Source organism: Ictalurus furcatus, chromosome 14, assembly GCF_023375685.1.
Source record: "Ictalurus furcatus strain D&B chromosome 14, Billie_1.0, whole genome shotgun sequence".
Classification (NCBI taxonomy): Eukaryota; Metazoa; Chordata; class Actinopteri; order Siluriformes; family Ictaluridae; genus Ictalurus; species Ictalurus furcatus.
Genome location: NC_071268.1, coordinates 13,005,727 through 13,029,039, shown reverse-complemented (window position 1 = coordinate 13,029,039; position 23,313 = coordinate 13,005,727). Strand labels below are relative to the sequence as shown.

The 23,313-nt window shown below is 39.1% G+C and overlaps 1 protein-coding gene across 1 annotated transcript in view; it reads left to right on the top strand.

Annotated features, from left to right (window-relative positions):
- Nucleotides 1-23,313, top strand: part of b4galnt4a (beta-1,4-N-acetyl-galactosaminyl transferase 4a) — a 154,991-nt gene that overhangs the window by 32,305 nt on the left and 99,373 nt on the right. Inside the window, exon 2 of the mRNA XM_053640770.1 lies at nt 4,079-4,191. Coding sequence (XP_053496745.1) covers nt 4,079-4,191 — 113 coding nt within the window. The remainder of the gene's footprint in view (nt 1-4,078; nt 4,192-23,313) is intronic.

Sequence of the window (23,313 nt, the reverse complement as noted above, 5' to 3'; positions counted from 1 at the left end):
CTTTGTGATTACGGTGTTTACATGTCTATAATGCACTTCGATAATACGACTAAAACAGGAGTACTCCACATGTCTTAATTCGATTTGTGTTTACTTCGAGTATGACTTAGCCAGATTAAGGTCATCAATAATAGCTGTTTACATGCTAATTTCTTAATCAGAGTATCGTCTTAATCGTATTAATATCGGATTATTGTTGTCCATGTAAACATACTGATAGTTAGGTAATCAGAACTTAGTTATTGATATATACAATTTACTCTCCTCAGTACATGTTTTAATGGCCAGATTTTTTATTTTATTTTGAAAGAATATAATTTACTTCAAGGCAATAAGGGTCTTCTTCAGTTCAGCCTGGACATTGGCTGTGGCTCATTTGTGTACAGTTGTGCCTCATTAGCTAATCCGTTTTAACCACAGAATGACTGCCAAACTGTGAACACAAATATGATTAATACACTAGCTTGCTAGGAGACAAATAATTTACTTATTTTAAACATAGCCTGCTCCTCAGTTTGAGTCTGCCATCTTTGTTGAAAGTTTAAAGGTCCTCTGTTCTGCTGAAGAGGAATTTGGGATTGTCTACACAGAGAGAAAAAAAAATCAATAAGTGGCTGTGCATGCTGTCATCAAATCTGACCAGAATTAGGGATGTTAGTTCCTGTGGGACAACCTTTACTCCGGGACTGTGGTTTCTAACTGGAAGGCAATGATCATGTAAAAGGTTGAAGTCCTGGATGAAGGAAATCGAGACACTGAACAGAACCGTCTCATCCTGCTATATCACACACATACCATACAAAATCGATAAGTTATGAATCAATCTTAGACCAGATCTTAAAATCACACAGGAGACTTTTAGGGAAAGGCTTTTATTTCATCTGGTCTTGGATGATACAAGCTTTATCATGGTATTGATTGCGATGAAAAGTCTGTATGTGAATTTGTGTTGTGCAGCAGCACAAAGGTTCTCTCCCTGCTGGGATGATGGTATGTGCTCATAAACTCACTCAGCCTGCATTTAGTGCACATATCCAAAAAACCATAACCCCTCATTATGTTGTAATGGCTGGTTTTTTCTCTAGGCAGACCCATATATTGATTTTTTTTTTCTTCTCTCTCTCTACTGTGTTAGCTGCTTTCAGTTGCCTGTTGTGTGTGTATGTGTATCTGTGGAAGAGGGAGTGAAAAAGGCAGAGCCATTAAGCTATTTCCAGTACTAGTGTTTGTTAAAATGAAAATGATTCTCATGATATCTGCAGAGCTGGATTGTGTACACTCATGTTGTTATGTTAATTTTAATCAGTCTGATTTCAGAGGTGTTTTTTATGATTGTTGCGGCCAGAAATGCTCGATTTTGCTGTGACTTCTTTCACAATTTGCAGAAAACTACTTGAATTGGCAAAGTTGCAACTGCACGAAATTGTTTTGCGCAATCTTTCTCAGTGATGAAATGAGACCTTTTAGCTGTACTCATGTCTGAATGTGCATTGCGATGACGTCACATGATGCGTCTTGGCCCAAATCTGCAGAACATCTGTGCTAATTTTGAAAAAATTGCAAGTTCCTACAAGTATTTCAGAGTTTGTTTGATTTTGCATTTATTTTTGCGATCGTCAAAAATCGTGAAATTCTGGTGAGACTGTTTAATGCTAGTTATGACTCAGATTTTTGGTGAAATATACCTGACAAATTTAAATATGTTGGAAGTTTGCTGCTAAAATTAATAGCATTTGAAGACTTGCCTTGAACGTATGATCCTCTTTGCCATTTTCACATTTTTCATTAAAACAGACTTTCTCAGTGTTTCAGTGTAAGACCAATTGACGGGGTACTATGTATTTTCATTTCATAAAATAGGCTCAATTACTTGAACCTGTGTGCTGGGATGATAAGGAGCTCAATGAATGCCAAGAAAGCATTCCCCACACCATTACACTACCCCCACCAGCCTGGACTGTTGACACAAGGCAGGTTTGGGTCCATAGATTCATGCTGTTGACTCCAAATTCTGTCCCTACCATCTGTGTGCTGCAGTTTGAGTGAACCTCTGTCCACTATAGCTTCAGATTCCTGTTTTTGGCTGACAGGAGTAGATTGGCTGTGGTGTTCTGAAATGCTTTTCTGTGCACTGTGGTTATACAGAGTTTGACTAACTGTAATCTTCCTATCAGTTTGAACCAGTCTGGCCATTCTCCTCTGACTTCTCTAATCAATAAGACATTTCGTTCATTCATTTCGTGTAGAACTCTATAGACTATTGCCCATAAAAATCCCCGGAGCAGGTCTGAAATACTCAAACCAGCCCGTCTGGCACCAACAACCATGCTATGGTCAAAATCACTGAGATCACATTTTCACATCACATCACATTCTGATATTTAAAGCTCTTGACCTGTATCTGCATGATTATATGTATTATGGTGATGCCACCTGATTAGCTGATTGGATAATTGCATGAATTAACAGATGTTCCTGATAAAGTGGCTGGCGAGTGTATATTGTAGTATTTCCCTCTTACCATTTTTTTAAAAAGTAAGTTTTGCCTCTTACCTTTTTGTAATAGCATAGCATAATCTGACCCTGGTATCAGGGGAAGGGTGGGGTTACGTTTTTAATTAGCATATTCTTTACATATTCATAGATCATTGCATCATTCATGAGGGTAAAAGGTTAGAGATGCTTATGGCACCTTGTTTATATTATATTAAAAAATTATTATTCAAGTATTTCAAAGTTATTGTAATTACACCTCCAGAGGTACTTTAAAAAGTAAAACGCCCCACACTTTACCATATTTTCTTTTCTGTTCTTTTTTTTTCACTGCAGTTGTACAGCATGGCTGTTTGACTTACTGTAGCCCTCCTATCAGTTTGAACCAGTCTGGCCATTCTCCTCTGACTTCTCTTATCAATAAGGCACTTCATTCGTTCATTACATAAGGTAAAGTGATATTCCATATCACTTTACCGTATTTTATTTGATAAATTCTCTTGTGCTTCATTTTCGGGTTTGATTTCCGATACTAAAATTAGTGCATCATCCTTCCGCTGAGGTTAATGCTTCTCTCTGTAGGTTGCTCTGTCCTTTTCTCTGTGCCAAGTACTCTGTGAGCTTTTGGTCTGATGTCTAATGGAAGACTATACAGGCAAATCCTATAATCCATCTGGAGAGGGTCAGTGGCCCAGAGCCTGTAACACTCAGGTGATAGAACACCGAGTTCCTGTAATTTCTGCTTTATTTAGAGCCATGTTTCATAAATGATTTTCATTTTGAAGTTAAGTAGGGATGGACAAAAATAGCATGCAGATTTTTTAATATCATATTCTATAACCTAAGAGGTCAGTAGGAATTCAGGAATAAGCATACATGACAGAGTCCATACTGTAACTGTTCTTGGATATTACCTCAGATCTGACCAAGCTGCACTGTAGCTTAGTATCTCATACTACCCACATGGTTCATATGGCTTATGTCTGATAAATGTGTCTAATAGATGTGTACAGTATTATCCCATTTTAAGACATGTATTGTGTATCATAAACATTTCAGAAAATATTAAGATTTAGAAGTTTAATTCTTATTCTGTGACACGTACAGTACTTTATGCCTTCAGAGCCGTTACTGGACATTATTACACTTTGCATTCTGTTATATTAAAGTATTCACCATGGGCTTAGTTGTATATGGTTATAAATGTTTTACTTGATATATTTATGATGACATTTAATGTTTATAACTGTTCTTTAGATTTATACCACTGAAAATTAAATTGATAAGTTTGCCCTTCAGTGCATTTCCTGAGATTTAAATAAATGTCATTAGATGAGATGAAACATTTCTGACATGTCATCTGCCCCAAGTTTTATGGCTGTTTACTGTCACTGTAATATACAGTGAGTGTATGTGTGTGTGTGTTTTACTTTATATATAATATATATATATATATATATATATATATATATATATATATATATATAAATAATGTGTATTATATTATAATGTGTGTAATACATTAAGCTGTTAATATTGTAACTGCTTTTAAAGATCTAGTTTGTTCTTCTTATTTGATGTACAGATGGAGAGAGGCAAGCAGAGGGGACTGACGCCAGTCACAAGAGAAACTCGCGCTCCTCAGATAGCCATCACAAGAGTGAGGACACCAGCGATAGCCATGAAGAAGACACATCGGTAAGAAATGAAATGAAGGGAAAGTGTATGGAGAAATATGCCTTGACAAATTGAGTTAATTACACCCGAGTGGGTTAAATGAATTATGTAACCCGTTTATCTTGATTTAAAATAATTATTTGCATTTGAAATAATTATAAAAGGTTTGCTCTCATTATGCATTTCGGTCAATACACGCTGTCTTGCTCTCCTCTGAGAGTAAGCACGAATATGAGCAGCATAATTCACAGGAGCATGAAAGCACAGTAACGTAAGCTCCATACAGGAAACCTCTAGAAATTTAAGCAGCAAAAATCATTTTGAATTCGACTGAGGTAGTCTTCTACTATTTCCCAAATAGATGGACACCCTACTAGAATGTTCATAACGTTATTTGAAGAATCAACATGCAGTCAGATATATTTCTATGAAGCAATAAAAACAGGAGTGACCATGCCCTGCCCTTTCCACTTTTCACTTGAATCCTTAGAACATATTATTTTGGCTCTTTTTTTTTAATATACATTTCTGTATCCATTTTCTGTTGTGATCTATTTTAAATAATATGTGTACTTAAGAGGTAGAGCGCGAGATAGTTAGCAGATACGATTAAGAAAATTTCAGATAAAACAGTTATACCAGCAAAATCAGAGAGCCATATTTGCATTTTATTGGATATATCATGGAGTTTAGGTCATTTCCAGGCCTGACTGAAGATGGACATTAGCTGGTAGCTAACTCTGGTGATTAAAGAAGCTTTTTTTTCATGATCCCTGAAAAACTAAGCATGGATTACCTGAACTAACAACTCAACAACTAACAAATCAGCTCATCGCAGTTTACTGTAGCCTATATTAACTTTAGCTACAATATGATCAAAAGAAACAAAAGGTGAGCATTCTCTTCATAATCTTTTCAGCCCAAAACGGTTCCTCCAGGATTCTGTGATCGCGGAAATGAACCTAAAATCAAGCAAACTCAGCAATATTCGGATTAGCTTGCAATTTTTAACAAAAATTTGGGCCAAGACGTGTCATGTGACACCATCACAACGCATATTCAGCTAAAGCCCTCTTTGATTCACGTGCGTCGAACATGTGTACAGCTAAAAGGTCTCATTTACCAACAAACATCACTGTGAAAGAGCGTGCAAAAAATTTCATGCAATTGCAATTTTGCCAATTCAAGTAGTTTTCAGCAAAAAAGGACAAAAAACTCTGCAAGTTGCATCGCAAATATTTAAAAAAATTGCAGTAAAATCAAGCAATAAATCACAAAAATCTGATGGACTGAGGATTATACATTTGCAGTACAAATCAGGGTTTCTAGTTAGGGGCTTGTTATTCATATCTCACATGTTTGATCGAAGTCGCTTTATACAGTGGCTAAAGTGTGAAGAATTCTTCTTCTTCTTCTTCCTCTTATTATTATTATTATTATGAAGCATTATGATTTTGGAATAAAACTATGACAGCATTAAGAGATGATGTTACTAAAAGAGAAAAAAAGTCAATTAAAACACTCTGATGGATGAATCTCAAAATAGTTGAGTGTGTTTGATATGATATTCAGTCTCATGTGTGCCACTAACTGGATATCAGGTCACTGCCACAAGCGACTTTTGAGGACATGTACATTCCTCTCCTGTCCGAGCGTTAAATGATTGATAGCCTCGGCTTCCTCCTATGTGTGCTCTAAAAGCCACACATTTCCATACCTCCATCTACACCAAAGAGCTGCTACCTCCCTCTTCACCACACACAGCACTTTCAGTGGCACGAGTTAAAGTGTCCCTTATTCTGCTCGCAGCCAGACACAAAGCACCTTTGAATCCTGCCAGAATTACTTGCCTCCATTTTCTCCTTACATTGGCATAAGTTAAGAAAAATAAGAAATAAAATAAAATAAGAAAAACCACAGAACAGAAGCTTGTGTTTATAGCTGGGTTTATAGCTAGCTGTAATATAAGTTATAACAAGCGCTTTGGGGATGTTTTAGGGATGTTCCACAACATTAAACACAACTAAAAATGGATAAAAGTATGCCATGTTGTTCTTTAAGAAATAAAACAATGTGAGCATCAGTAAATTTCTGTTGTATAAGAGGAATAAAACACTTCTGGCTTTGGGGTTATTGGAAAATAATCAACTTTAGGTTGGTAATAGTAACTCCGCTTTGTGTTTGGCCCTATCACACTACTCCAACATTGATTCCTTTCCTATAACACCACAAGTGGTCTATGGTCCTCAGATTAACATTACCTTCCATTACCATTACCTTACCTTATGCACTCAGGATGGAAGGGAAGTTATACTGTCAACAGTGTGTAGACACAGGGAAGGGAAGTCATGGACGTCTCTGTCTTTACTGATTCACAGGGACAGAGATGAGTATAGCTCCAGACACGGATAGAAAGAATAAATTGTACACTCGCTGTCCACTTTATTAGGAACACCCGTACACCTCCACATTCATGCAGCTGTCTAATCAGCCACTCAGCACACTGCATAAAATGGTCAAGATACAGACCAAGAGCTTCAGTTAATGTTCACATCAGACATCAGAATGAAGAAAAGAACGTGGTCTCAGTGACTTTAACCATGGCATGGGTGTTGATGCTAGAAGGGCTGGTTGGTATTTCAGAAACTGCTGATCTTCTGTGATTTTCACACACAACAGTCTCTAGAGTTTACACAGCATGGTGCGAAAGACAAAAAAGCATCCTGTGAGCGGAGGGTCTGCAGGATGAAGCACCTTGTTGATGAGAGAGGGCAGAGGAGAATGACCAGACTGGTCGGAGCTGACAGGAAATCTATAGTAACTCAAATAATCACTCTTTACAACCGCCGTGAGCAGAAAAGCATCTCAGCATGCACAAAACATCAACCTTCAAGGTGGATGGCCTACAACAGCAGAAGACCACATCAGGTTCCACTCCTGTCAGCCAAGAACAAGAATCAGAGGGTTTTGTGTGCATGCTGAGATGCTTTTCTGCTCACCACGGTTGTAAAGTGTGATTATTTGAGTTACTATAGATTCACTATAGTATGATAATATGAGTAACTATATCCTTCAATCTGAGCATTTTCCTCTGACATCTCCTATTAACAAGGCATTTCCACCCACAGAACTGTCACCTAATCAGTGTTTTTTTTTTTGTTTGTTTGTTTAAACTCTGGACCATTCTGTTTAAACTCTAGAGACTCCCAGGAGATCAGCAGTCTATGAAATACTCCAACCAGCCCATCTGGTCCCACATCCATGCCACGATTCTGCTGTTTGATGTGAATGTTAATGAAAGCTCTTGACCTGTGTCTGCATGATTTTATGCATTGTGCTGCTGCCACATGATTGGCTGATTAGATAACTGCATGAATGTGCAGACGTGCAGGTGTTCGTAATAAAGTGGACGGTGAGTGTACTGTATAACTCTGAACCTGTCTCTTTGTGTAAGATAGCCTGAGATGTGCTACAAATAAATCCTTGCTTTTTCTTACCCGTTTCACATTCTTAGTGTCAAGCAGTTGGAATAGCTGAGGGGAGAGAAATGGTTTCATGAGACAGTTCATGTGAGCTGTCTTTTAAGACTACAAACTAAGACTGTCTAGTATTTTGATGCTTCCCCATTTAAAGGTGGGGTCAGTGATATTCCCCTCACATTCTTCTGTCAGAGGCAAATCAGATATTTTCACGTCACAGAGTCTGTATATAAATCATATAATATGGCCCACCAATAAGTTCCAATCAGTCAGGACAAGGAACAAGTACTTTTCTGTTAGAACTTTAGGAAAAGCAGCCAACATGTTCTCAGCATGTTTGGGAAGTTTAAAAAAAAGCCTCATGGGTGAATCTCCTTCATGAAGCTGCTTGAAAAGATGCCAAGAGCCTGCAGTGCTTTAGCAGGAATACTTTTAAATATAAAGTAGTTTTGTGTGAACACATTGTGGTGCAGCAGATAGTGTTGTTGCTTCAGGGTTCCCTGTCTGATCCTAAGCTTGGGTTATTGTCTTCCAGGTTCTCCAGTTTTCTCCCACCTCCCATGCCAGTAATTGAAATGCCCACAGGAATGACTGAGTGTGTCACTGTGTAGTGTGTATGGTGCCCTCTGATGAACTGATGTCCCATTCAGGGTGTATTCACATCTCAGGCCAAGTGTTCCTTGTAGGCTCCAGATCTTGCGACCTCGAGCAGGATAAAGCAGTTACTGAAGGATGAATGAATGAATGAATGAATGAATGAATGATTTGTTTAACACATTATCTGGTCACTATATAATCCTGTATGTGACAGAGTTTTCCTTTAAGAGAACCCCTTTGGTCAAAGGCCTTTTATATCCAAAGAACCCTTCAAGAACCACTGTTCTAACACGTGGAGGAATAATGTTCCTCACATGTTGAACAACAGAAGGATACTTTTAGTAACACCAGGGTACAAGGTTGCACTCCATACACACAAGTGCTTGTATTCCTGTCGCCATGGTAACTCTCAGTGGTGGATCATCTCTAGCCAAAATGGAGGATGGCTTTGATGGTGTGATGCCATGGGGATGCACTGATGTCCATCGAACCACTTCTGTGTCTCCCTCATTCATTGTTAACCAGGCATTTACTTTCTCTTTGTTCAACCTAGGTTTGAAAATGTGCACACACACACACACACACACACACACACACACACAAATATGTGCACACAGACACCTAGTTCATGGCAAGGTAAGAAGTAAAAAAAATTGAATATGGCATGTAAGAAAAATATCTGTTCAGCAATTTCTGCAACTGGGATCATATGATGCTTCTGCTTATATCATTATAAGTCCTGTTAAGACTTGAAATATTCCATTAATGTGCCTCTTTCACCTTTACCTCTACTCATTAAGTCTCTCTGGGTCCTGTCATCCTCTCAGCTCAAACTGGGACTGAACTCTGTGTGTGCATGTGAGTGTGCGTGTGCATGTGTGTGCGTGTGTGTGTGTGTGTGTGTGCGCGCATGTGATGCTGCCTTCTGTCTCATGCATATTAATGTGGCTCTGCTCCAGGTGAGCAATGTCACACGATCTCAGTGAATCCATCATTCCCATCAGGTTAACATGGAGGGCTGAGCCTGAGAAGACCTGAGGAGCTAAAAATGTTCCATTTATGGTGGGGTGTTGTCATTATAACCAGTTCTCATCGCAGTACCACAATAAGTACCAGCACTGAAACTAAAATTGTACTATAATTACATTATATGAATTTAAAATGTATAATATAACAGGCAAAAGAAAATTAAACGTACACTGCATTGATTTAGGATCAAATGAAATATTGCAGAGAAATTTTCATGGTCTGTATGTAAGGACTAAAATGACAGGACGTGCTGTTACGGGAAAATAACCCAAGACCATAAACAATAACCAATTATCTAAAGTGGAGTTACTTTTACCTGCCCAGTGGTGATCGTTTTCAAAGTGCATGATGTCACAAAGGAGGGCGCACGGTGGCTTAGTGGTTAGCATATTCACCTCACGCCTCCAGGGTCCGGGGTTTGAGTCTCGCCGTGGCCCTGTGTGTGTGAAGTTTGCATGTTCTCCCCGTGCTGCGGGGGTTTCCTCCGGGTACTCCGGTTTCCTCCCCCAGTCCAAAGACATGCATGGTAGGCTGATTGGCGTGTCTAAAGTGTCCGTAGTGTATGAATGGGTGTGTGAGTGTGTATGTGAGTGTGCCCTGCGATGGATTGGCACCCTGTCCAGGGTGTACCCTGCCTTGTGCCCGATGCTCCCTGGGGTAGGCTCCAGGTTCCCCGTGACCCTGAAAAGGATAAGCGGTATAGAAGGTGGATGGATGGATGGATGGATGGATGATGTCACAAAGTGTTTCATTCTTCTTATAACACAGCAGTTGATTATTATAAATTAAAGAATGGTGTGATACTTTTTATTTGTTCATTTAAAGATGTGGAATGTTCACAAGACAAGTTAGTTCCTGTTCTCACTTACATTATGGCAGCTACAGTAGAAACAGTTGTTTCTCCCTCTTGACGTGAATAATACAAAAAATGCAAAGTTCTCTGTCGTGAAGACTTTCCCATGCCAGAAAACCTAAAGATACAGCTTTACCTCTGACACTGGAGACTCCTTCCAATAATGCTAAACAAACATCTCACAGAAAACTTCACCATAACAATAATCACACACGTCATGTCGAGTGTTCACTGTACAAGTCCCTGTGAATGAGCGGTTACTATAGCAACGCAAATGCATTAGAAAGTGTGCATTAATATAAACCTGTGATTTGCCTTGCCTTACACTATACTCCTGGGCAAAAAAAAAACTAAAAAAACAAATGGTCCAAGCCCGAAATGACAAAATATTAAGCTTTTAATGGTCTTAACAATCCTTGGTCAGAATATGAGCAGGAATTTTAAAAAATGCACTCCTGAGACTTCCTGTGCCACCATTTGCTCGTTTACTTCTGCTGCAGTGAAGTGTTTGGGGAAAAGGCTAGAAACAGGGAAATTCATTTCTATGGTCTTCTTGTACACAAAGATACAATCATGATAATCATCAAAATGTTTGATGTAAAATTCAAAGTAACACAATGTCTGTGTGTAGAAATTTACAACAAAGTAAAAAGAAATCAAATTAAAATAGCTGTCCCATACTAAGTTACTTTATCTATTTGTTTAATTCTTGCTAATTTCCTGACCAATGATTTGTAGTTAAGATCATTAAAGGCTTAATATTTTGCCATGTTGGGCTTGGGCCATTTTTTTGGTGTGTATTTTGTGTGTTGAGTGTATTGACAAAGCAGCTGTTAAAGAAAATTAATGAGCATCTTTTTGAGCAATCGGATTTGATCATTTTGTTTTGAGAAACAAATTTGTGTCGAGACGTTTTGTTAAGTTCTCGTTAAAAGAGAAGAATCGGTTTGGAAAAATTGCAATTATTTTTTGAAAGATTAAAATGTATTTATTCAACATTTTATAATACATTCATTCCGAATGGAAAAAAAAAAGAAAAGTGAAATGAATAACAATAAAGCTGTGTCTAATCAGCTGTCATGTAATGGAGGATCTGTAAGCTTTTATTAAAGAGACGGGCAGAAAACAAACTACATTCCCGGTTTAATGGCATACTCTGAGCAACGAGCTCGTCGGTGTACTCACTAAAAAAAATGTATTAATCTACCGTTTTTAGTGTCGTGGTGCCGCAATGCTATTTCAGTACTGGTATCTTGTGCAACACTGCTGTATGGCTTTGCTGAATTCCTTCCCTCTCTCAGTCAACAGAACAAATCTAACCACAGTCTACAAACCGCTAAGTGTCTTGCTCCTCTGCATCAGTGAACAATAGCTTAAGTCAATATATGGCCTACTCCTTATTGTAGTTGAACACCTGTTCAGGGATCATCATCACATTGCAGGTTCTTGGATGAGATAATGGTTCCACTGAAGCACTAAATGCCATTGATTGGTTAAATATGCTCCATGGTGAGACTCCATGGCATAATAGAGGTGTCTGTAAGATTGTAATTATTCTCCAGCAGAGAAAAGCTCTCAGTTACAGACCCATACATCTAGCTCCATAAGGAGTCGTCCACCTCTGACACACTGATAGGGCTGCTAATGCCTGAGGAGAACTAAGAAATCACCTGCAGCTTCTGCGGGATTAATGTCTCAGGCTGCAGGCTGCACTTGATCTTTTGTTCTCAAGGAATGAGAGAGGGAGAGTAGAAGAAGACTGAAATATGTGTGTGTGTGGTGTTATACATTGGTATGTGGAGGTATATGTGTGTGATAGACCAAGTGTGTGGCTGAGTTAGAGAGAGAACAGGATAAGAATAATTCTCTAGGCCAGGGTTGAAGAGATAGAGTAAGGATTAGCAGAGTGAAGAGACGTGGCCTACTGCTTTGTTGCGTTCTAGATGGTTTAGAAGGATATTTAATTCATAGCTAAATCTGCAATCATTTTAGTAATGCAGTCAGAATACTTAGTGCTAACCTTGAATAAACAGCACACAAAGAATTAGCTTTTGAATTAACCTAACGAACTGTCTCCTCTGAAGTGAATGTCTTGATACGCATGCTAGGTTTTATATCTTCCATTTGGTTAAGCACTGAATGCCAGACATGTCCTGTTCATGTCCTGTTAACAGGAACAATATGATACATTAAGGGGTAAATAAAGATTTCTTTAAAATTCAGAATAACTATTACCATTATTAACTTTATTATTATTATTATTATTTACTATATTATTTATTATTATTATTAACTTTTCGTATTTAACCCCTATACTAAGACTTTTTGTAAACTCTCTTTATCTTTTAAATCCCTCTTCTAATTTCTTATATCAGAGTTACATATTCTTCTCATTGGGGTGCTCCATGCATTTGCTCCATATCGCCATACAAGGATGAGGGAGAAACAGGCAGGTGGTGAGAGAAAATGAATTGTGTGCTTCTCATCTCATGTCTATCCTTTTAGTTACAAGGTCTGTACAGAGACTGTTGGGACCATCCAATTGATCACATTTATGATTTTATGGTAGGACATGTTTTAGCTACTGCTGTCATGGAGAAACGACAGAAGAAGACTGGAGGCCTAGTGCAGATGATTTTTTCAAAACGATAACATTCTATATATTTCGTCTGTTTGTCTCTGGCTGTCTGTCTTTTGCGAATTGGTGCAGTGATATTAGCCTTTGTAATACTGAATTCAAAGAAAGCTGTCAAATGAATTCATAGAAATGTTTTCATGGAAAACCATTCCATTTCCAGGGTGTAGTGGTTAGCACGTTTGCCTCGTACCTCCAGGGTTGGGGTTTCGAGTCCTGCCTCCGTTTTGCGTGTGCGGAGTTCGCATGTTCTCCCCGTGCTTCAGGGGTTATCCCCAGATCAATCAACCTCACAAAATTAAACTCACAAATATCCATGTTAAACATTTCTGCATTTAATTTGAAACATGGTGCTTTTAATGTATGTGAGCCTTTCATCAAAATTGAAATCTCAGTAGTCTCAAGTGCTTATGTCTCTTCTGCGATGTAGAACAATGCTTCAAAATGGTATCCTTCTTTCCACACTTTTTGGTGGTTTAATGCATTGTTTGAGTATGAAAATCTCTCTGAATTTCCTCATATGAAGAATCCATCATTTGAGACTCATTTAATGCTACCATTAGCAGCATGATTGTCAAGATGTAACAAACAATTGACTGTCAAAAAGTCGCTAGTGTAGTAGTCAATGTTAGTTTAGAGCATATTCACTCTCAGTTATTTTTCTTGTGCTTTTCATTTTTAACTCAAATGTCAGTTTCATTTGTTCAAAATGGACTTCTTGAACAAATGCTGGAAAGAAAAGTGTGGTCCATGCCATTCTGCATCGAAATAATAAGTCAACCACACCATAGTTGTTTTTATAGTCATGTTTCATGGTTGTTGTTGTTGTTTTTTTTTTTTAAATCAGTGTTCATCATGAGAGAAAGGCACACAGGCAAAATTCAATATAAACACTAAAATGGATTCAGTGAGAGCTTTAGTGTGGGTTGACTACATGAAAGTTTTCAATTCTGATCAGTCAGATTATATACTATTGATTAGACTCTGTGTAATTATTTGGGGAGCATCCACATTACCTCTGAAACTGGATTTTGGTCAAAATATTGCAGGCCAATCTTCGATCATTGCAGGAAAGATTTGCCAATATATTTGAATGTATTGCAAGCTATATTCACCACATATAGCAGGGCAGTATTTTGTTAATGCATAAGTAACATGTATGTCTCTCTGTACGCAGCACAGGTTTTTTTGGAATAAGGTAGCGGTTTGATATATACAGTATATATATATATATATATATATATATATATATATATATATGCTGATTTACGGCACACACCAGTCTGAGGCCGGTTTTAATCATACTGGCGGGATTACGGCCGCTCGTAAAATGAATCCTTATTGTTAACCCGAAATTGCTTTTAGAGTCATAAATATCGGTCAGTCCAGCCTTGCTGATGCTTTATGGGAGCCGGGGAAGGCCTGTCACCCTGCCCACCACCTCTTCCGTGACACAGCTCAAGAGTCCTGACTAATCAGGAAATGACTATATGTTTGCAGACTTAGCAGCTGAGGCTATAGGAAGCTAAAGAGGGGATTATCATGCTGGACTCTGGCAGGGTGAGCAGACAGGTCTCAATTAGCTTCAGACAAAAACACATCCTGCTTTGTTTAATTAGCCAAATGACATTGTTAATACCTGCAGTGAGTGGGCACGAGAACGGATTATCCGCTGAGGTGTGTGAGCTTACGCATGCTTCTACTATAGTGCAGATGTCATCCACAGTCCTTTTGTCCTTTCTGGCTGTTGTGTACTCTTAATGAGTTTCATCTGCGCAGCAAATAGTACGCTAGAATGTAATAAATATTGTCCCTCTTATTTTTGCCATGTCTTATAAATCGGCCCAACCTCCGAGTTATTGTAGTTTGTGAAATTCCACTGCCTCAGCATCTAGCGCATCGTGCAAAAGCACCATCTTGATCATTATCTGAAGCAGTGCTGTGGTCCGATCTGTGTGAATGTGTTTCTCACAAGGCACATAGCTAGCACACTCTGCCCTGCTGCACTTGCTGACTCTCTGTTTCTCAGCAGTCATTTTCCATGAGTGTTTATGCATATGCCACAGAATGCTTCACCGAGTCCTCTGACACAGTCATAAACACTGGCAAATTAGGAGTTACTGGTAACCTCAAATCCTCATTAAAAATGTTGTTTTTGAGAGGCATAATTACATATATGTGCACATTGTTGTCATCATTCACCAAGGCAAATTGAAGTCTGAGGGCACGTTTCATTAGGTTTTGTCATTTTAGAATATGGTGTTTGAAATCATTAAGGGAAACTTTGGAACTCATCCATGCTTTAAGTCAAACTCTTCTTAATTAGTCAGGAGCCCAGGCTTCTGTCGGTGTAGTCAGAGCTGAAAACTTTGTCTACTCAGAGGCTTTCTGCTTCTAAATCCGAGCTCTTCGATCTTGCAGAACAAAAAACCTGTCTGAAGTGTTTAACCATGGTCATGTTTGTGAGACATGCAGAAAATTAACAGAAGTGCACTGTTGCAGTTGCGGTAAAACAGGTTTCCTGGTGAGCTACAGCAAGGATTGGTACTCTGTATTGGAATTTCACACTAATATGTCACTGTGTAGTGTTGAATTCCACATGGACGCTGCTTCTGCTGTGGCTTTCTTTCTTCCTTCCTTCCTTTCTGGAATCTAGTTTACAGTCAGTAGTCCATACCACATGGCAGACTAGGATCTGGTAGATGTCATTAATTTCTTTGTTTAGTTGCAGAGGTCGCTGATTCAGTTAAAGCATGCTTGAGGTTATTTCAAATCTGTATGAAAGACAAACTGATGACCTTCACTTTCTGTCATTTCCCCCAATCTGAGCCCTGGTCTCCTTTATCTCCTTATCTCACCCGGTTTCCAATTTGCCCAGGGGATTGATGAGCCTAGGATTGCATCCTGACTGTTGGGTTGTTTTGACCACCCCATGGCTCAGTGAGGCCCTAAGGCAGACCAATTCCTCCCAGTTGAAACGCTCTCACTTCCTTCTCCTCCTCCTGAGCTTCTTTCTGATCTGGAGCTCCTATGTCTAATGGGATCAAATCAGAGAAAAAAGCAAGACCTGGCACTGGGAAAGGTTATAGGGGAGAGAGAGAGGCAATCTCACTCCTTTGATGTGTACTGCCACATTTGTATGTGGGAACATTGGGAGTTGTCAGCTTGCCTAAATTAGATCTATGCAAAGTATTGAGAGGTAAATCTGGAATTAGTTTAAGCTCAGAATGAAAACTTTTGGCCATGCAGGAAATTAGAGCGGGATGGAGGCAGTTAACGTTAGGACCCTGGAGTGAGAAGATGATGTAAATCCCAGCTATAGGGCAAAGTATGTCCTGAAGGCAGTAAGCATGGTTATTTCACTGAGACGATGGTTGTGGTGTCCCTGTAGTTTTCATTTTTGTGAGTAGATCTAAGATGTTTGTTTGAATATGATGTTCCTTATAGACCTCTTTTTGTCTCTCCAATGAGGGCAACAAGTCTCCATGGTAACTAATCTCCTGTGTTATCTAACATCATGCATGCTCATCTCAGTCAGCCAAGGGATTCGGTATTGGCAAGTATTTGTTTTCCACATGAACTTTAGACACTGCGGCCATTTTGAAAGCCATGCTCTTAGATATTCCTATTTGGGGCCATTGGGCAACCCCCCTAATACACACACACACACACAGACTCCCTGCACACCTGTACCAGGTATTCAGTGTTCTTTAAAAGTTTAATGGGAGCTGAAAGAGAGCTGTTCCAGTGTTCCAGTGCCAATATTTGCCCCCCCCCCCACCTACCCCACCCTGTCACCAAAAAATGGGATCCTCAGTGAGAGCTCGATGCCTTAATATTCACATTAATAAAAATAAACACTCATTAAGGCATTCCCACTTGTCATCCACCCTAATTTTGACTCATTTGGTTTCTCACATTTTACACCCCGTGTTGCCTTTTGGCTTTTCACTTTCGTAATTTATTCGTTTTACCTGTTCTTTATTTCCACCTCCTTATTTAATCCTTTGTTTTTCTCTTGCTGTTGCCAAAGTCTTGCATGTCTACAGCTGTGTCTCTAATGCTGTGCTTTGCATGCCTTTAGTGTGAGTATGGTGTTCACTCTGAGAAGTGTGGCCCACCAGACATCTCAAAATGTGTGCAATTAAAATGTTCCTACCCTACACTCATCTAAGTAGTACATGTTCATAGTGTATAGTCTAGGAGTGTAACAGAATTGCACTATCTGTATCCGCATAGTGCTCCAAATATCCATATGTGTATATGTATCTGTGTTTGGGTTTATATCTGAAGTGGGTGTGGCCTAAACTGGACGTTTTTTAAGGATTAAATAATTTATTAAATAATAATAAATGCAAATAATGGTTCTATTCGGTTCTATACGGCTGATTATATTGGGGATATATACTGCTCGCGTCCCTGTACACCTCGCGGAGTATTATAGTAGATATAGTATAGTTAGATACGTTGTTAATATTATGTTCCTTGATAGATTTAGTTAGTTTAAACTATAGATTAGTTCGTTTAGTCCATGCTGGTTTTTCCGCTCCCAGTCCATAGTACTAGTGCATGTTTCTTGTTTTGTGTTTTGACCCTGTTTTCTGTGACCGTGACTTTGATTGCAGCTTTGCCCCGTTTATGCCTGTTTGCCGATCACCCGACCCTTTGCCTGTCTTGACTACGTTTTGTGGATTACAATTTGGATTTGTCTGCCTGCCCTTAAATAAATATGTCTTTACCTGCTCCGGTACTCTACTCCCTTATGTCTCGCGACGTGACAGAATACTCCGGAACAGAACAAAACAAACGCACTTGTCCACAGTAAACAATGTCACGGTTGTCAACATCTGAAGAGCATGCGCTCGCTGACCATTCGTGCACGTAGCTCGTGCATGTGCGCGCCCCCTCATCTCTCCGAGCGCGCTGCCAGAAGGGGAGATCGTGACATTCGCGCGTCTCACTCTGGTTGCTAGGATATTTGGTTGCGTCATCAAACACGTCATTGTTCGGTCAAATTTATTCGGCCTTTTCACCGAATATTCGGTGTATCCGTAATATAAACCCAACCACTATGCCCCCAGATACAGTATACTTGTGGGGGGGGGGGGGGGGGGGTTCGGGGGACCCTCAAAACTAGAAATGCCAGTATAGGTATTACAGTTTGTGAATTCTAACTCAGTTCCTCATCCTCAGCTACATCACTTGAGAACGTAATCAGTCTCAACTAGAGATGTGCACATTCTGAGCAGATAATGTATTCATATTTGGTTACATCCCTAATGTACTGCATACTCCACCATTTAAGACACAGCTCATATTCTTCGGGTTGTTGGTTTAGAGTGCATTCAGCTTTTGACACCAGTCTGTCTTATTGGATTATAATAATGGCCTTGCCTGCGTTCACCCTGTCTGAGTGTGTTTTGATCCCTGTTATCGATACTGACAGAGATTCTGAAAGAAAAAAAAACCTTAAAAAAAGATGGCCAGAAAGTGGAAATGAGGAACAGATGAAACCAACAAGTAAACAAATGCGAACAGGAAACACTGACTAAATACATGGGAAACCAGTGGGTTAATTAAGGGTGTGCAGAATACGTGCATGACTGTGTACTGCTTTTAGAAAAGATTTCTACTATAAGAAATGAGGCACATCACAAATCACAAATTGAGAGTTAAGTATTGTACATCATTCCCAAATGTTTCAAGTGTTTACTACAAAGGAGACAGGAGCTGGCATGGTGAATAATTGATGTGAAAATCTGAGTTTAGTGGGTATTTTTCCTACTACTTTCCAAACCACTTGGATGCATCGATGCACTGACTCATGTTCTTGTGGGAGATTCATCCTCTTTCATCTCTTTGCTTTTTTTTTCTGTAGCAGATTGTTATGGTTACATCATATTTACATCATCATTTTCACTTCACGTACGTGTTATATTCAGATTTAAACCATACACTAATTGGTTTTATTAGATGATGTATAAATCTAAAAATCCACATTCACTTTTTTATATGAATGCAAGGTACTCAGCCCTATTTTCAAGACCATCAGATTCTTAATTTGGCAGCATTTTTTTTTTTTTTAGCTCCATGCCAATTTACTAATGATGCCAATATTTAGAGTAATTAATAAAACTGAGTGGTATCAGATTTAGCAGTTACAGAATGATGACACTGATCAAGGAAGGCTGTCACACATATTTTCAAAGAAACACTAGTGATGGCTTTAAGTGGATATAAAACAGTCAAAAGATGTGACTGCCATATTGTCAAGAAAACCTGGTTAATTCTGATGAACAATATACAGTACACATGTCCTGTAGTGACCAGTGTAAATGCTGGACAGACAGAAATAAAGGTCTCAGTAATTCTAAGCATATGTTTTTTGGGACATTTCTGGAAACTTGGGGCCTTTCAACCATGACTTCACACTTGAACTCAGATAGGGTGTTTTCATGCTCCAGTCTATGAACCTACAGTACAGCCAAGACATTTATTCAAAAACCTTCACGCAGGATGAACTGCTTTTCTATGAACCTGCTTTACATGCACAGACATAAAGCAATCCTGTTTCTTGTGACACATCCAAGATTTCACATTTTCTCACTAAATCTACCTAAATCTACTGTCTTAATGACAGTGATGCTCGAAATTTTGTGAACCCTTTAGAATTTTCTATATATCTGCATAGATATGACGTAAAACATCCTAATAGATGTCGAAAAAGTCCTAAAAGTAGACAAAGAGAACCCATTTAAACAGATGAGTTAAAAATATTATACTTGGTCATTTATTTATTGAGGAAAATGATCCAATATTACATATCTGTGAGTGGCAAAAAGTTTGTGAACCTCTAGGATTAGCAGTTTAATTTGAAGGTGAAATTAGAGTCAGGTGTTTTCAATCAGTGGGATGACAATCAGGTGTGAGTGAGTGCCCTGTTTTATTTAAAGAACAGGGATCTATCAAGGTCTGATCTTCACAACACATGTTTGTGGAAGTGTATCATGGCATGAACAAATGAGATTTCTGAGGACCTCAGAAAAAGAGTTGTTGATGCTCATCAGGCTGGAAAAGGGTACAAAAACATCTCTAAAGAGTTTGGACTCCACCAATCCACAGTCAGACAGATTGTGTACAAATAGAGGAAATTCAAGACCATTATTACCCTCCCCAGGAGTGGTCAACCAACAAAGATCACTCCAAGAGCAAGACGTGTAATAGTCTGCAAGGTCACAGGAAACCATGATTACTTCTAAGCAACCTTTCTCACATTGGGCAATTGTAATGTTCATGAGTTCACCGTCAGGAGAACACTGAACAACAATGGTGTGCATGGCAGAGTTGCAAGGAGAAAGCCAGTGCTGTCCAAAAAAACAACATTGCTGCCCATCTACTGTTTTCTACAGATCACATGGACAAGCCAGAAGGCTATTGTAAAAATGTTTTGAGGATAGATGAGAACAAAATAGAATTTTTGGTTTAAATGAGAAGTGATATGTTTGGTGAAACATGGGGGAAGTAGTCTCATGGTTTGGGCCAGTTTTGCTGCATCTGGGCCAGGACATCTTGCCATCATTGTTGGAACAATGAATTCTGAATTATACCAGCAAAGTCTAAAGGGAAATGCCAGGACATCTGTCCATGAGCTGAATCTGAAGAGAAAGTGGGTCATGCAGCAAGACAATGACCCTAAAGCACACAAGTCGTCCTACCAAAGAATGTTTAAAGAAGAATAAAATTAATGTTTTGGAATGGCCAAGGCAAAGTCCTGACCTTAATCCAATAGAAATGGTGTGGAAGGACCTGAAGCAAGCAGTTCATGTGAAGAAACCCACCAACATCCCAGAGTCGAAGCTGTTCTGTACTGAGAAATGGGATAAAATTCCTCCAGGCCGATGTGCAGGACTGACCAACAGTTACCGGAAACATTTAGTTGCAGTTTTTGCTGCACAAGGGGATCACAGCAGATACTGAACACAAAAGTTCACATATTTTGCCACTCACAGATATGTAATATTGGATCATTTTCCTCAATACATAAATGACCAAGTATAATATTTTTGCCTCATTTGTTTAATTCTCTTCATCTACGTTTAGGACTTGTTTGAAAATCTGATGATGAAGGTCATATTATGCAGATATATAGAAAATTCTAAAGGGTTCACAAACTTTCAAGCACCACTGTAGGCCCATGTACTAAATGTAGGTGTTGGTACATTTGGCACATTTGGCACATTTGGCGCATGGGGGGTACAGTGGCTTAGTGGTTAGCATGTTTGCCTCACACCTCCACAGTTGGGGGTTCAAATCCTGTCTCTGCCCTGTTTGCATGTTCTCCCTGGGGGTTTTCAGGGGTTTCCTCCAGGTACTCTGGTTTCCTCCTCCAGTCCAAAGACATGCGTTGTATGCTGATTGGCATTTCTAAATTGTCTGTAGTGTGTGAATGTGTGTATGATTTTGCCCTGTGATGGGTTGGCACCCCATCCATGATGTCCCTGCCTTGTGCCCCGAGCTACCTGGTATAGGCTCCAGGCTCCCTGTGACCATGTGTAGGATAAGCGGTATGGAAAATGGATGGATGGATGGACATTTGGAACACTTATTGTTTTTTTTTTCTGTTACATCAGCTTATTTTAATCTGTAAAGTATTCATTGTAACTCACACCCACAACTCAACATTTTAGACTTACGCCACTGCTAGCTCCACAGCTCAGAAATCCTACATTTTGAGAAAGATGTCGTATGACTGTTGAGGCCAAACTCAAACAGTAGGTTGCATGAGCACCTCTCCCTTGGCTCTGGCCTCCTGCACCTGCATGGCTCTATGTCTGTTTGCACTTCATAATGCACTGGCTCCTATTGAAAAATAAGCCATGGTCCTCAGTTCACATTGATTTTTACCGTCCGGCCGGCCTCGTGATTGATCTCCTCTGCAAAAGCATTGATTCCCCTTGCTCTCCCTCCCAGCCTTTCTGTCTGGGGACTACAAATGGGCCTCAGCTACTTTTCTATTGTTATAAATGGAGCTAGCGCTCCAGGCCTCTAAATTAATGATAGGTCATTTCTGTCTGTCTCCTCCACATGACCAGAACAAAGCTGTATTGGTACTGAAGTCATGTTTTGCTCCTGTTTGCCTTTTTTTTCTTCCTTTTGCTCCATGAGTTTGAGAAAGGAACCAGCTGAGCATACTGCTGAGGTTGGTTTGGTTTTCACAGCTATGAGAGAAATACTGATGGGAAACACTGATTATGAAGAGCCAAGAATTGCTACACTTTTTAAACAAGAGTTTTTCACAGGTTGGACCTGGGCCTGTTTAAAGAGCCACTGCAATTAAAACATGATTTCTAAGTAGCTAACTCCTGTATATTTGTTACCATAGTGCCAATTTTGCCAATTTGATATGGAGAGTGTTACAATGAACTTGGTGTGTGACTTGAATCTGTCGTGATCTCTTATGCTAAATATAGTTGCCACTTTTAGTTGCAGCACTCGCACACTAAGGGTGTGTCTCAATCAGCTCTAGAGCTACAACAACTAATCGATAATAATCGATTATGAAAATCGTTGTCAACGAATCTCATTATTGATTAGTTGGTCTGCGCGTGGCACGGGGGAGATTTACTCACTACATTAGTTCTGTTCGGAAAACACGTGGAGAGTAAATACTAAACTTGTGTCCCAAATGACGTACTGTACACTTACACTATGCACTACCCGGCTAGTGCAGTGTTTCTCAACCGGGGTCCGCGGACCCCTAGTGGTCAGTGGTGTATATTGCAGGGAGTCCGTAGGAAAATTTAAAAAATGTTTAAATAATGTTATGTATATAATTTTTGTTAAATGTATAGAATCATATTCAAATTAGATGTTTTAAAATGAATCAATTCGGTTATTCGCAAATATCATTCATTGATGGATTTATTTTAAATTTATTTACAAATGAAATGTACATTTGCAAAAAACCTACGAGTGGTGGAGAAGTTCAAGTGTTGCATTGATGGATAAAATAAACAAAGGATAATTCAGAGCGTCAAATTAAATGTCACACCAACAATAACATGTAAAAAATTAAATCTTGAAATGTTTTGATTCAATATTAATGTTAATATTATTAATGTTAAATATTAATAAAATAAAGCAACATATATAGAAATGACTGTTAAATATATAGGGTCCTTGTGGATTGTTCGAAATATGCTAGGGGTCCAAAGCTCACAAAAGGTTGAGAACCACTGGTCTAGTGTATGTATTTTAGAAAGGTAATATCGTCTCACATTGAACACATTAGTTTTTTACTAACCTGAAAGTTCGCCCCATCCGATTAATCGAAAAATATTCGGCCAACTAATCGATTATGAAAATAATCGTTAGTTGCAGCCCTAATCATCTCCCTGGTTCAGTAGTCAGGGCACTGATCATGGAGTCGGCCATTTTAAGGGCTGTCTCAATCATAAAATTCTTCCAGTGCACTGGAACGTTCGCTCCCTAAAAATCCCATAATGCACCACAAAAACCAGGAAGCATTGATGCTCACTATTTCCCTTACT